At 34.4% G+C, this 15,845-nt stretch overlaps 1 protein-coding gene across 1 annotated transcript; it reads right to left on the bottom strand.

The window, feature by feature from the left end:
- LOC132562654 (uncharacterized) lies at positions 1–14,749 on the bottom strand. Its single transcript, XM_060227414.1, has 5 exons — positions 14,692–14,749; positions 12,647–12,737; positions 11,872–11,996; positions 1,817–1,972; positions 1–299 (listed from the first exon to the last, which is right to left on the bottom strand). Exons 1-5 carry the CDS (start codon positions 14,747–14,749, stop codon positions 1–3), a joined length of 729 nt encoding a protein of 242 aa, XP_060083397.1.
- Between the last annotated feature and the right edge of the window lie 1,096 nt (positions 14,750–15,845).

The following is a 15,845-nucleotide window of genomic DNA, read 5'->3' as shown; positions in this document are numbered from 1 at the left end:
TCACACACTACAATCTGGACTTGGCGAGACTGTTAGGTAGGATAAAGTCGTTTCTTTTTCACTACTTGTGTCCTCCATTTCGAACTGTGTGTTAACTATACCACTAGCTCCACTAATTCCCTGTCTCCTAACACGAAGCTTCTTCTTAAACGTTTGCTCTTTCCTCTCCTTGATGGTAGTGTACTCCCTATAAAAGAGGTACATGACCCCAACTAAGAGAGCAGTACCAACAAGGATACTAACGGATATGAGGAAATAATTGGCAGGTCCGAGACGTACTGGTCCAGAGACAGTTTGACCTGTAAGAAAATCAGAATGTAAGTGAAATATAACTGACCGGAAGTGTGACGTCAAGGAAATAAGTGAATCAGTCAGGCAGAAAACTACGGATGATATTAACACATTTTACGTCTTTATATATCTGAAGTATCATTATATGGACAATTCCTGTCTATTTGAAACATATCTTTTTAATAAAAATAACTATGGGAAAAGTCTACAAGAGATGGTCAGCGTTAACTGATGTAAGACTTGACCGATCGCCTACCGTCAATTGGTCTTTAATAGAATTCTTTCTAGCATCCGATATATTTGTATTATATAGATTGCCATTATATTTTCTGATGTCAAAGACAATCAAGCTTTTTCAAATCTGTATAACCTTAACATTTTTATTCTAATAGCAAACTTGATCGAATTTTTGAATGACATTCCATGTATAGCATACTTGAATAATAGACCATCGATTTTGACAACAGAAATGATTTTGGCCTTAAAAATCAAAAGGAACTAAAGAGTTGTTTCAAATATGCAACATCTGGATAGGGACGAGAGGCGTATAATGTATGTTTTATTTCATTAATGTGGGGTTATAAAGCATATTGAAATGCTTTAACCCACTTTCAATACAACAGAAGTCAAAAGCATTGACAGTCTCAATGAATCACACACAAGTAAATTATATGGCTTTTTGCAATTTGCATACCGAGTTGAAGGGCTTACATGTCAGCTGTTAGTCATCAGTTAATAGAGTCAAACTCGTCATAAAATTGTACCTTTTAAGCTGACACCATCAAAACTAAAAAAAAATGACATACATCGTCATTATATTTTCCGTTTAACAGTTTGTAACGTATGCTTTTGATCAGCCTTGAAGGCCACGAGCACAATAATTAAACAGATGATTTTTTTTTAATTGCAGTAATTGTTGGTGCTAACTTTGAGGACGACATTCTTTGAAGGTCACAGTCACAGGTGTGACAAGAATATGCCTAACAGACTAGCGGATTCGAAAGGATAATACAAGCTTCCCCATCGGCTTTTTATTAGTTGCCATTGTCATTGCAATGCTATCAATACACACAGTTTTTTATTAGTCAATTTTCTCACCAACAATATTTTAACTGAACAAACACTATCAGCTTAAGCCTTAATAAAATATAGAGTATAGATAAGCATTGTTTTGTTTGTATACATATATTTTCCACTGTTAATGTTTACATGATATCCATATATAGATTGTAATTACAAGGGATTGTAATGGTTCCAAGTACTGGTATATATTTATATACTATTCAATTAGTTTACATACACATCTATTACTTATTTAACGTTTTTCTTGCTCCAGGGGGCATTGATGATTTAAAACTGTTTGCTTCAAATCCAATATTACACGCTTACATTCTGGAAATATTTATGTATTATTTGACTCAAGTCTCATATTTCTGCCTCTCATATGGAAAAAAAATTCAAATCGGAATGAATATTTTTTATAAATTAGTTAATCACAAAAAAAGCAAAAATTGATTTTACTTACTCATAGTAGACCAAAACTTCAGCATAAATATAAGTCCTGTGACGTCATCGGAAGTTGTTGTGAGTCGGATGTAAACGGATTTACTACTGGTCGTTATGATACCGTGTGATACATAGCCTTTGCACCACACACGAATGGTTTCTTCATCCGCAAAACCTGACGAATGAAAAAAAGACCACCGATATAAAACACATCCCAAGGTCAAACTGCAAGATATCGATTACGGTTAGTGCATAAATCAATATTTTTATGAATGACAAGATATCGTTTACAGGATGTTGTCCGGTACACTAAAACAATAATTAATAATTTACCTAAATTGAATATGATGTCATTTGAGACATTTGTTGCACAATGGAGAAACGATGCAGTTAAGGAAATGTGGGCAAATATTAATTTACTTACTGTCCTGTTTGATATGGAAGATACCAATATTTTGACAAAACATTTTCGAACAAAATTTCTAGGTGTGAATTTGTAATTTTGAGAAAATAATCTGCAATCTGTAATCTAGATTACCAATTTAAGTTTTTCTTTAATGATTTGAAAGATTGTATATGTGCTGAACAACAAAACATAACATAAAAAATAAACGTACAAGTTGGGACATTGAAATTAGCACAGAAGTAACTTCTTTACTAAATCGAGTTATTGCCTAAGGATAAGCATTCTTTTAAAGGATTGTTAAAAATCTATGTTTAAACAAATGCTTTCTTGTAGGCTTGAAAACACAAGAGTTATTTTGTAACCCCAATGAAAGTCATCATGTTGGCTTGAATTATGTTTTTAAAAATTCTTTAAGTAGCTGAATTTGCTTCCAACACAAAACAGAAAATATCAGCTGTCCTCTCACTGTCTATATTAGAAAACAGTCAGGAAAATTTGTTTTCATTGATTCAAATTTGAACTAGAATGTTTATAAGAGTAGAGCCATAAAATTTATTCTATACAGGACAACATGAAGTATACTTCAACCATCCGTACTGCTGTGAAGCTGAAAAGGAAAAATCATCGACCACATTGAATACATAATCTTTCAGAGAATCTCTTGAAAGTTGAATAACATGCACCAGAAGAGATATTGCTAGATGTTTTAATAGGGAAAGCATTGTGTGTGTCATTCCCACGTGTGTAGATGATACAATGCTACGATAACGCATACCTCGTAATTGGTATACGATTGAATGACCGTTGTAATCATCACCTCGACAGAAACGTTTAATTATGAAATTGTTACATGAAACAGACATTTGTTATTATTGTGTTTCTACCTATAGCTTCAATACTGGCAATGTGTTCGTAATTAGTAAAGGAAAATGTCAGATCTATTTTTGTTTGTTGTTACGTATACAACACACCGTGTAGTGTTAACATATCCAATCGCTGCCAGCATTAATTGATTTTGAGTTTGTAAACAAACACTAGGATTGTACAGTACATTGTAAACACTGTACGATAGGCACGATAGAGGCCCTTGTATCTATCTGGTCAACATGCCTTACAAAGATTTCTCTTTGAATTATTTTGAAAGTATTTATTGAATTTTTTATTCAATCTATTTGACATGTATTTCTTGATCAATATTGGCACATTTTCAAATAAAACAGGTTAGAAGTCCACGAACGTATTTGTTTAATCGAACCAGGAAAACTTATTCTCGGATTTGTTTGTTTATAAACTGTATGTATATACTGCCAATAAACATCGTGCAATAATAATATCTTTGTTTTTGTGACAAATATATTCTTTGCTACTTTGAAAACAACATGAAGTTTAGAAAGGAGAAAATGCAGTCGTTGAGGTGAGATTATGTAATGTCGAAAGACAGTTTTTGAAAACAATGTCCATTGGGTTCTTTTATTAGTGTTTACAATGGGGAGGTAATCGTTGAGTATGGTGTGACGGGTGTTCTGTCACTTCTACCTTTGTATGGGAAAGTTTCATGGTCGCCATAGTGATACCATTGTATATCCTTCTATTTTTGTACGATATGAAGTTGGTCGTGTTTGATATCCGTTAGTTTGCCTGTTGGTTCCGTTGTTGTATACCTTGTTCTCATTTGAGAACGTAACATTACTTACTTAGATAAACCAATGTTTACAAAGCGGGTGTCGTCGATGAAGCAATTGATGCTTATTATTACTGAACACCTGGTCTTATTCTCCTTGCACGTTTTCATGAGTCTACATGTAGGTCTTTCTTTTATTTATATTTTGCCCTAGATTTAAGTAATTTGAATTTGGATTTTGATTATGCTGACATGTTGGTATTTCTTGATGTTTTTTGTTATCGAGACACTTTTGTAATGAGTAATGAAAAGAGGAAATTTGAAGAATAATCATATGCAAGATTGTTACGCGGAAACATTGATTCCTATTTGGAAAATACGCCTAGGATAATCACCAGCAATATAAATTTATCCTGTCGCTAACATCCGTTCCCTACATAACACTTTATCTATTCATCAGGGCCATTTTATGTATATATACATGCTTTTGACGCGATCAATACTTCTGATATCTGCTGTTTTCTACACCTGATGTGGCGAATACACTGGTATCTTCTTTACCTATGCTGACACGTAATACAAACGATCGGTCCAAGGAAACAATCCAAGGAGATCGCTCAGCCTCGAAGATATGACCATTCATCCAGTCTGACTCTTATAATAACAAATAAAGCTGTCAATTTAGTATTAATAATGATAACAGAAGAAATCAATGTAACACCACAAGAGACTTCTCTATCCGAGAGAAAGTCAACAGTGTGAAAAATTGTTAGCTTAACTCACAATTTCCAAATTTCAAACTTGTTTATAACTATGAATAAATTAAAACAATCAAAATCGTTAGATGCAATAAAATATTTTCTTTAAAGAGAAATCAATAAGAGGAATTTCTTGTTTAACACAACTTTTTGTATTGAAAGTGAATTAAACCCGTAATATAAGCGGACAATACTGTAAGGACAAAAATACAAGACTCGACATGTTGTAATCAAACTTGCATTTGGTTTGTGCAAAACGTCTTGCACTGTACCTAGTTGTTCTGTAATTTGCTTTAATTCAACATTTCTCCGCATATGAAAAGAATCATTGAGGGATTAGAGGACTCATACATATCAAACTATGTAAACATTCATACTATGGTTCGCCTTTTTGCGTCCTTTATCGTTAATGAGCACGACGTCGTATGTTTACTGTCTTAATGGACAAGGAAGATACCAATATTTTGACGAGAATCTTATAGAAATATGAAACAAAGTTTTAATGTATAAATTTATAATTTTGAGAAAATGATCTGTATTTAATTGATCATCAATTAAACTTCAGATTATTTTGTCGATGCATGTATCTATTACATTCATAACATTGTGAACGTATTTGGAACATTATTTTAGCTCTGTTCATCCCAAACCGTTCAATGATAGATTATTTAAAGAAGCAACAAAAATTCTCAAAAACATATTGGAACTGGTGAAATTAAAACTCCCAATACATGAAATATTAAGGAATACATATATTATTTTACTAGTGATTTCAAAATAAAAGTCTGTGTATTCGTATTGAACAGGTTCCAACGTTCATATCGGTATGGACGTAGATGAGCACAACATTATTGAAAAAGAAATCGAGCGATAGATTTCAACAATGTTATCCATGTCATAAAAACTTACTGTATTTCAAATTGCTCCTTAAGGTAAAAGTTGATTAAAGACATTAGAGTTATCAATAGAATCATTTCCATATCAGGGGTAGAGGATAAGACAGATTACACCTGATGAGTAGGTAATATTCTGATATATACGTTCCATCAATTTAAATATTTACATCTCAGTCTAATCTATGAGATAAATACAGACTATTGACATAGGCGTTAACAAACAAACTCACGGATCAGGTTACCTTAATTAATGGCTTTTTATTGGCTCGAAGAATTCTTAGCCCAATTCTATAGCATTCAATAGATAATGAATTCACATACAGTCGATTATTTTATAATTGGTTTTCATCTCAGTAAAATTTAGTTAAAAGAATGTATTTCATTTAAATGTAATGTGATCATATTGACACTGACAACGCGAAAGTCTGCCATCTTTAGTGCTTTTCAAAGTGTGCGATAAAAATATTGAAAAGGGTTAAAAGACAGTAAAAGAAATTTGTATTGAAGCTTTGTCACATCAGCTTTTGCATCTAAAAATTACTATTTCCCTGGATATATGCCGTTACATATCAGTTTAGAATCGTTTGCTGTCCAAAGACAGAGGAAATAATTGTGACAGGAAATTGGTATAGCGCAGCGCTATGCTATTCATTCATACAGTGGACAGTACTTTGATGTGTGTCATCATATCATACTCTCGATATCTATCGTTATAGAAATTGCCACATACATGTATGTACCATGAAGCAGCAGGTTTCACGCGTGAGAGTGAAGAAATACAGACGAAGTTAATCATGCGTGTAAATGTGTCTTTGTATATATTCGCAGAGCTGTAGATTGAGTTCAATTTAAGATGAATTTATTCCATAGGTTTGTGGGATATTGTAAATGTAATAAAAGTGTGAAGTGTGAAACGCTGTTGAAATGCTAATAAATGTTGACATTGTGTTATAAAGGGTGTGGCTTTTAAATTCACCTTACTACATTACCTATTGACATAACGAAGTATCTGTCTCCTCATATGAAATGCAAAATATATTTTTAAAATGATAACCGTTTCGTCTGGTTAGATAAAGTACACGAAAGTGATTCTGATATAATTCATATCCAGATTTCAAAACGGATTATGATAATATGAATTAGAAAATTCGTATCCTAGAAATTACCACAAGATACTTATCACAAAAATAGGGTCACAACTTACTAACAACCAAAGTTAGTAAATAAACATTCTCATCATAAAACTTTTTTTCATTTGAATATGATTTTTTGGAAATAGAAAGTTTATTTATTTCTTACCATGATCGCCATAGTTTTAGAACTTTATAAACAAAAGGTTTTTGAAAGCATCCAATTCTGGCTTGATGCTGAACTTCTAACCCTGTCGACTATCTATAAAAACGTAATTATTATATTTTCGAGAATCATGTGTATTTTTAACGAGGCAAAGTTCATCATAACAAACAATGACATGTTCATGACTGTTTACTTACTATTTTAATATGACTACACTCAGGAAACAAATTCTCGTGTTTTTGTTTGTAGTTCAGACAATGTAAACATTCATCTGGGTACATTCAACAGATAACTTGATTTAAACAGTGGGCATGCAAATGCGACAAGGCCAATAAAGAATATAAGAGATAAGAGTGTACAATTTTAACCTTTAAAACCTTCCGATTTTTTGTTGTTTTTTTTCCTCCTCCTCCCCCCCCCCCCCCTCTCTCTCTCTCTCTCTCTCTCTCTCTCTCTCTCTCTCTCTCTCTCTCTCTCTCTCTCTCTCTCTCTCTCTCTCTCTCTCTCTCTCTCTCCCCTCTCTCTCTCTACTTTAATTTCTCATATATCTTGTATCACGACGTGTAAATAACACTTGAAGTATAAATATGATTTAAATATCACCTTAATTCAGTTCCATTTCCCATATTTCAGTAAGAAAAAATGAGAAACAATTAAAGTACTCACAAAACATTTGCTATATTTCTTCAAATCTGCAGGTAAAACATATACTAATACACAAGCATTTGAACATAATGTTGCTAAAAGCCCTTGTCTATAAGTTATAACGCCGTTTGGTGTACAGTCGTGTAAGTTTGGCGGAACTTTTCGGAGAAGAGTAACGGAAACCATGAACGGAATCTACCGGAGACGAATATCAGATATCAAGAAATATCTTTAAGTAGTCAATTTTTGTAGGCAGTGAACTGAAATGGCGTTAAATCAATGCCTTTTCATAAATCTTTGATAAGATAATTTTATTAGGCGGTCTTAGATATGTGACATATTAAATAACGGCCAGGACATCCAGATGACAGGTTGACCACCAACAATGACCTCGTATATTTTAGTCCAACGCTTTACAGCATGGCTACTGGAAAATTTACTATAAAAGGAGCCACGCGGCTTTCGTCCCAAAACAAAGGAAATATAGAAATGCAAACGGAATCATAACTCAAACACAAATTCTATGAAACTAAAGCAAACCATGAACAAAAGAAAGATTTACCAGAAAATTCATGAAAAAGAACAACGAGATTAAGATAAGGTGTTCCGGAAGGGTAAGTGTCTTATGCTTTCTCGACGACTCCCAGCATGTAAATCTTTGCCAAATGAAAGCAGTGTTATCAACGGAACCACCAGACATACTAACGAGCATCAAACACGTCCTGTTTTATATCACACAACGGAACCACCAGACATACTAACGAACATCAAACACGTCCAGCTTTATATCACACAACGGAACCACCAGACATACTAACGAACATCAAACACGTCCAGTTTTATATCACACAACGGAACCACCAGACATACTAACGAGCATCACACACGTCCAGCTTTATATCACACAACGGAACCAACATGTTAATACTAACGAGCATCAAACACGTCCAGCTTTATATCACACAATGGAACCAACACGTATACTAACGAACATCAAACACGTCCAGCTTTATATCACACAACGGAACCAACATGTATACTAATGAGCATCAAACACGTCCAGCTTTATATCACACAACGGAACCACCAGACATACTAACGAGCATCAAACACGTCCAGCTTTATATCACAAAACGGAACCAACATGTATACTAACGAGCATCACACACGTCCAGCTTTATATCACACATCGGAACCACCAGACATACCAACGAACATCAAACATGTCCAGCTTTATATCACACAACGGAACCGCCAGACACACTAACGAACATCAAACACGTCCAGCTTTATATCACACAACGGAACCAGTCTGTATACTAACGAGAATCAAACACGTCCAGCTTTATATCACACAACGGAGCCACCAGACATACTAACGAGCATCACACACGTTCAGCTTTATATCACACAATGGAACCAACATGTATACTAACGAACATCAAACACGTCCAGCTTTATATCACACACCGGAACCAACATGTTAATACTAACGAGCATCAAACACGTCCAGCTTTATATCACACAATGGAACCAACATGTATACTAACGAACATCAAACACGTCCAGCTTTATATCACACAACGGAACCAACTTGTATACTAACGAACATCAAACACGTCCAGCTTCATATCACACAACGGAACCAACTCGTATACTAACGAGCATTAAACACGTCCAGCTTTATATCACACAATGTAACCACCAGACATACTAACGAGCATCACACACGTCCAGCTTTATATCACACAACGGAACCACCAGACATACTAACGAACATCAAACACGTCCAGCTTTATATCACATAACGGAACCACCAGACATACTAACGAACATCAAACACGTCCAGCTTTATATCACACAACGGAACCACCAGACATACTAACGAACATCAAACACGTCCAGCTTTATATCACACAACGGAACCACTAGACATACTAACGAACATCAAACACGTCCAGCTTTATATCACACAACGGAACCACCAGACATACTAACGAACATCAAACACGTCCAGCTTTATATCACACAACGGAACCACCAGACATACTAACGAGCACCACACACGTCTAGCTTTATATCACACAACGGAAATACATAGAACAGTTTTCGGCGTTGCCATTTTGACGATATCTTTTATCTCAAAACACAATATTTTCAAGACATATTCAACTCTAAAGATGGATGGTAACGGCTCTAATCTATGCGATATGAAACTAGCGTTAGATCTAAACTATTTGTTTACTCATGTCATGATCATTTTATCCTAAAACATCATTTCTCAGATCATATCAGAGTACCAGTGCTACATGTATTTTTTTAAATATAAAGTTCGATACTTACTTTAAAACGGAATATAACTTATATCACCAAACTTCATTCTTGCCGAGGAACGAAAGATTACAGCCGCGTTCACCGGCTGTTGACTTTATACAGGGTATGCAAATTAGAATATATACGTTAGGAGGGTTTCGTTACACCTGAGCAGTGTTACCGGTGAACCTGACGCGATGTACTTGTATGCACCTCTGCGGGGTAGCCACAGCCATACCCTTACTTTTGTTCTACGTCACAAACTCTGGGAGGTTTGGATGATGAAAGTAGTAAGATATACTATTGTTTTTTGTCCTAATACGAAACCATGTCACACACCCTTAAAATTCATTTGAAATCAATGAAAAAAGTTAAACAAATATTTTGAGGTTTACATACCTGTAACAGTTTAGAAATTACTCTTTGTAATAAAACTGATGATCTATTTTAACAGCCCTGGTATAAGTAAACACTCAACTTCCGTAGTACTGATCGAATAACAAACACTGAACACTTTACAACGCCACAATGGAAGTATCAATCGTGTTCCATATGGTCCTTGATGATAAATATGATTTATCACTGAGCTGGTAGCCTTGATAATGTTATAAAATTAATTGGACATTCCATATTTTAAATGCTTCATAAACGGCATACCAGCAAAATTAAATTAGCGTTTCACCATAGATGTATCATATTAAATTTGCTTCGAATTTCTTATTACAACGAATCGCAAAATTTAATAAATTACACACAAACGGGAAACACCCTCAACAAAAATGTTCACATTTGTACACATCCGATCCGTCAGACGTATGGCGACAATAAATACAAAAACTATTTGTTTACTTTCGGTAAAATTAGCTTTGACTTTAAAGACAACAAAGACCCAATAAAGACATGATTACAACTAAATGGCAATACATTATTGTCCTTAAAAGTACGTACATGTCCTCGTTTGTTTACTGATCAAGGAAACACTAGGTTTACTACCCAGTGAGATATAAACAAACATGGTAAGTTAATATGTATAGCTCTGTCAACTTTGAAAGTGTTCGTGCATTTTTTTAATTGATTTCTTCGTCCTTTTAAAACATAGCATATTTCGTTTACTTGATATTTCTCATCTGTTGACAAATATTTCGCACTCTCTCACATTCTAAATTAAAACGTATCTTTAAATGTCCTGTTTTAAAGCAGGTGTAGTATGTTTCAAGCTGACTAGGCTTTTAAAATCACTTCCATGTGTATATACGCGTTCTGATGAAGTTATAGGATTAGATTTCGTACTAAGTCTAAGGATTTGTCCGTTATATCACTTTCTCCCAGTGTCAGGAGTCACACATCGATAGTGTCAATACTCGACAACATTAGATACATTTCTGCCGTCATGACACCGAATTTCTATAATACTTAAGCTGTTATCTTCAAAGGCTTACAATCAGATTTACCCCCAATAAAGCAATAAATTCTGCGGTCAAACTTTGGGTGAAATAGTATATATGCTCTCATAGTATACAAGTTAGAAGGGAATAACATTTCTAAAAGGTCCTGTTTCATAGGGATGGTATATCTACAAAATTCGGTAGTATTTGTTCATCCTATAAATAATTACATGTATACTGTTGTCAGTGACCTTCGATCTGACATGATAATTTTGGTAAATAAAAATTAATTTTGATTAATAACTGGAAATTTATGTAAAATTGCCATCAACTCAAATAAATATTTTCACATTTTCTGTTTGTTTAACATAAACAATGAAACTATTGAATTATCTAAATTGATCACAGACATTTTACTGTTCCTAGTCATGGTTATATTTCTCATAGTTGTTCAAAGGTTCGTTTCTTTAACTAGATAGTTTTATTTCTTGTGTGAATTAACATTACAAAAATGACGTCATATCGTAACTTTTTACATTCTTTATAACATAACAATCTTGAATATTGAAGAGGTGACGAATGGAATCGATTCAAATTGATTTTTGTTCTTCACCTCTCCAGCTGAACATACGTGCTGGATCTCGTTGAATATATGGATACTGCTTCACTTAAATGGTCATAAAAATCGTAATTGACCCTCTCTGATTGTAAGGTCAAACAGTTGTAAAATTCAATCATTGTAATATTTGTATACCTTTGGAGAGGATGACGTTATCCATTTGACAAGACGATGCTGGAGACAGGTAGACATTTAACATCTGTATTTCTATTAGGTGGCTTGTGTTGGACGCTCGTATCAGCCAAGAACATCTATATGGCCTGTGGTCCGAAGAAATCGAGAATTAAAACTATCATCAATGTGAAGACAATGTATTTGAAACAGATTATTCTATGCAATATTCAATTAAAATGATTTACAGTAAAACTCCGTTATCTAGAAGTCGGCGGGGTCGTTTGAAAATTTCGAGTTATCCGATTATTCGACATAAGTGAGTTCGAATGTTTTGTGTTAAGTTTGACCGGAATTTTTAGAATTAAATAGTCTTTGAGTTATACAAGTTCGAGATAACGAAGTTCGACTTTGTATTGACTATGATATCCTTTCTAACCATATAAAAATAGGAGACTTAATAGTAAAATGTTATATCAACGTTACAGCTGTTTTCGTAATTCTAGGAAAATCGATAATACAGTTATATCGTAATTATATGGAACACTGGTGATAAAAGTGTCAAATTTGGAGGCCTAAGAAACGAGCTAGAAAAGTAGGAATCTGGCGAAATATTGAAATATAGTATATATTTACATCTAGATTTTGACATTACTTTCGATCACTACAGGCTCTTAGCATCAGTGGCGACTCCTAGAAGGAGACAGCAGCTTTATGATGCTGTTTAATTTACCATTTGGCTCTATTTTATCTTGGAGGGTGATATTTTTTTGCCTTTTGTATAAGCTTTACAACTCACCCTGTTTTATTTCGAGTTGTATCAAGTGACACCAATGTCTGTGAGTAATGTTCCGCCTGTAACGTTATCGTGGAAGCACAACTCGAACATACTGGAGAAAAATAAGAAATTATAACATTTCTATGAAAGACTAAGAGACAATCCTTGTGTCGACAGCGCCATTTTTATATTATTTTGTCATCTATGATGTGATAGATTTTGTTGCCATGCAAAAACGCCATTTAAAAGAGTAATCTAATAACAAAAACACCTTATTATTGTATAATTGATAATAATATCAGGGATTCAAAAGAAAATCAAAATATCACGAAATGTATGTTATATGCCTGAAAACATGGATACCTATGTATAGACATACACAAAATTTAATCGTCCTGATCAAGACCAAACAGGAACAATCGCGAAATCTAATCCACCTGAACAAGACCAAACAGGAACGATCGCTAAATTTAATCCTCCTGAACAAGACCAAACAGGAACGATCGCTAAATTTAATCCTCCTGAACAAGACCAAACAGGAACGATCGCTAAATTTAATCCTCCTGAACAAGACCAAACAGGAACGATCGCTAAATTTAATCCTCCTGAACAAGACCAAACAGGAACGATCGCTCAATTTAATCCTCCTGAACAAGACCAAACAGGAACGATCGCTAAATTTAATTCTCAGAAACAAGACCAAACAGGAGCGATCGCGAAATTTAATCCTCCTGAACAAGACCAAACAATAACGATCGCGAAATTTAATTCTCAGAAACAAGACCAAACAGGAGCGATCGCGAAATTTAATCCTCCTGAACAAGACCAAACAATAACGATCGCTAAATTTTATTCTCAGAAACAAGACCAAACAATAACGATCGCGAAATTTAATCCTCCTGAACAAGACCAAACAATAACGATCGCTAAACTTAATCCTCCTGAACAAGACCAAACAGGAACGATCGCTAAATTTAATTCTCAGAAACAAGACCAAACAGGAACGATCGCTAAACTTAATCCTCCTGAACAAGACCAAACAGGAACGATCGCTAAATTTAATCCTCCTGAACAAGACCAAACAGGAACGATCGCTAAATTTAATCCTCCTGAACAAGACCAAACAGGAACGATCGCTAAATTTAATTCTCAGAAACAAGACCAAACAGGAAGGATCGCTAAACTTAATCCTCCTGAACAAGACCAAACAGGAACGATCGCTAAATTTAATCCTCCTGAACAAGACCAAACAGGAACGATCGCTCAATTTAATCCTCCTGAACAAGACCAAACAGGAACGATCGCTAAATTTAATCCTCCTGAACAAGACCAAACAGGAACGATCGCGAAATTTAATTCTCAGAAACAAGACCAAACAGGAACGATCGCTAAACTTAATCCTCCTGAACAAGACCAAACAGGAAGGATCGCTAAATTTAATCCTCCTGAACAAGACCAAACAATAACGATCGCGAAATTTAATCCTCCTGAACAAGACCAAACAATAACGATCGCTAAACTTAATCCTCCTGAACAAGACCAAACAGGAACGATCGCTAAATTTAATTCTCAGAAACAAGACCAAACAGGAACGATCGCTAAACTTAATCCTCCTGAACAAGACCAAACAGGAACGATCGCTAAACTTAATCCTCCTGAACAAGACCAAACAGGAAGGATCGCTAAATTTAATCCTCCTGAACAAGACCAAACAGGAACGATCGCTAAACTTAATCCTCCTGAACAAGACCAAACAGGAACGATCGCTAAATTTAATCCTCCTGAACAAGACCAAACAGGAACGATCGCTAAATTTAATTCTCAGAAACAAGACCAAACAGGAACGATCGCTAAACTTAATCCTCCTGAACAAGACCAAACAGGAAGGATCGCTAAATTTAATCCTCCTGAACAAGACCAAACAGGAACGATCGCGAAAATTGAATGTGAAACCTAAGTAAAATCAAAGATCAAATTGTATTGAACTTTTTTTTAAGAATGCATCAATGTAGATTATTTTTTTAGTTTCTGTTCTTGCTCAGTATCAGATATTACAGCCATCTTACCTCGAACAATGGTTGTATACATGGTTATTAGAAAGATCCGTGTACACATTGAAGTCATTCCTACATGATGTCCGAATCTCTGAAGATCATCCTCCTGATCCCATGCTGGTCAGTCAGTGATTCACTAGTAAAGGCTACTACGCTTCGATGTCTGAAAAATAAAGAAAATAAAAAGGTAAACATACTGGAACAAAAACGACGATCCAATAGAAAGAAACATACACATTGTAGTAAACGAAAAACAACGTGCGTTCACGCAAATGATCGGATTATTTCATATAAAAAATATTACCTTAGTTTAATCAATGACTGTGAGTTTACAATAATTATTGATAAAGAAGGTGACAGTTAATGCGTATCATCATTTCAGTCTTCACAATAATTTGGTAGGTTTTTCCGTTCGTTTGTTTGTGTGTTTTTTTTTTTTTTTTTTTGTCATTTTTCAATGAAATTCGATATGAAGAAACAATTCCTCGCCGTTTAAAAACAAGAGTAATTCTATGCAGTATGAAAGGTGAGTATTAACGCAACAGTCACCTATATTTTGAACTTTTACATGTTTCGGAAAGAAAAAAAAATGTAGCTTATCTTTTATATTGCGTTAAGTTAAATAATACATCTACCACGTATTCAAATATTGTAACTGTTATCACTGTTTGGGTCCGTTCAATCACAAAAATTCTTACTTCATATTTAAAGTTATTTACGAATTTTTAACAAGACTACACCTCGACAGATTATACATCAAATCACAACATAAACACAATCGGTATTCCTTGTTAACCTGAATAATTCTCACATAATCGTCTATCATCTACCTATAACGAAGATATGTTTGGCAAAATGCCAGGACATCATCGTATCCGTAATGGCTGCCATATCTTATCTATGACATTCCCGGAACAATCTGACTATTAGTGACAGGTTAAACGAACATGAAATATGAATCCATATTCATTAAGTCGTGTCAGCGTGATCAGGTGATCATTTTCATGTGGAGAGTATCTTTCCTAAGTATTAACTCGTATTCATGACCATAAAAGGATAATTTGATAGGATGTTAAACGGAACTAACTCGGAAAATTTTACACAGACAATCTTTTTTAATTAGAATTAAACATTTTATGATATCTATAAAAAGGCTGGAACTTTTT

This window comes from Ylistrum balloti, unplaced genomic scaffold (assembly GCF_031769215.1).
Source record: "Ylistrum balloti isolate Yb309-2 unplaced genomic scaffold, AGI_CSIRO_Ybal_v1 Utg369672, whole genome shotgun sequence".
In the NCBI taxonomy this organism is placed as follows: Eukaryota; Metazoa; Mollusca; class Bivalvia; order Pectinida; family Pectinidae; genus Ylistrum; species Ylistrum balloti.
The sequence above is the reverse complement of the archived record's forward strand: the minus strand, read 5'-3'. Positions and strand labels throughout refer to the sequence as shown.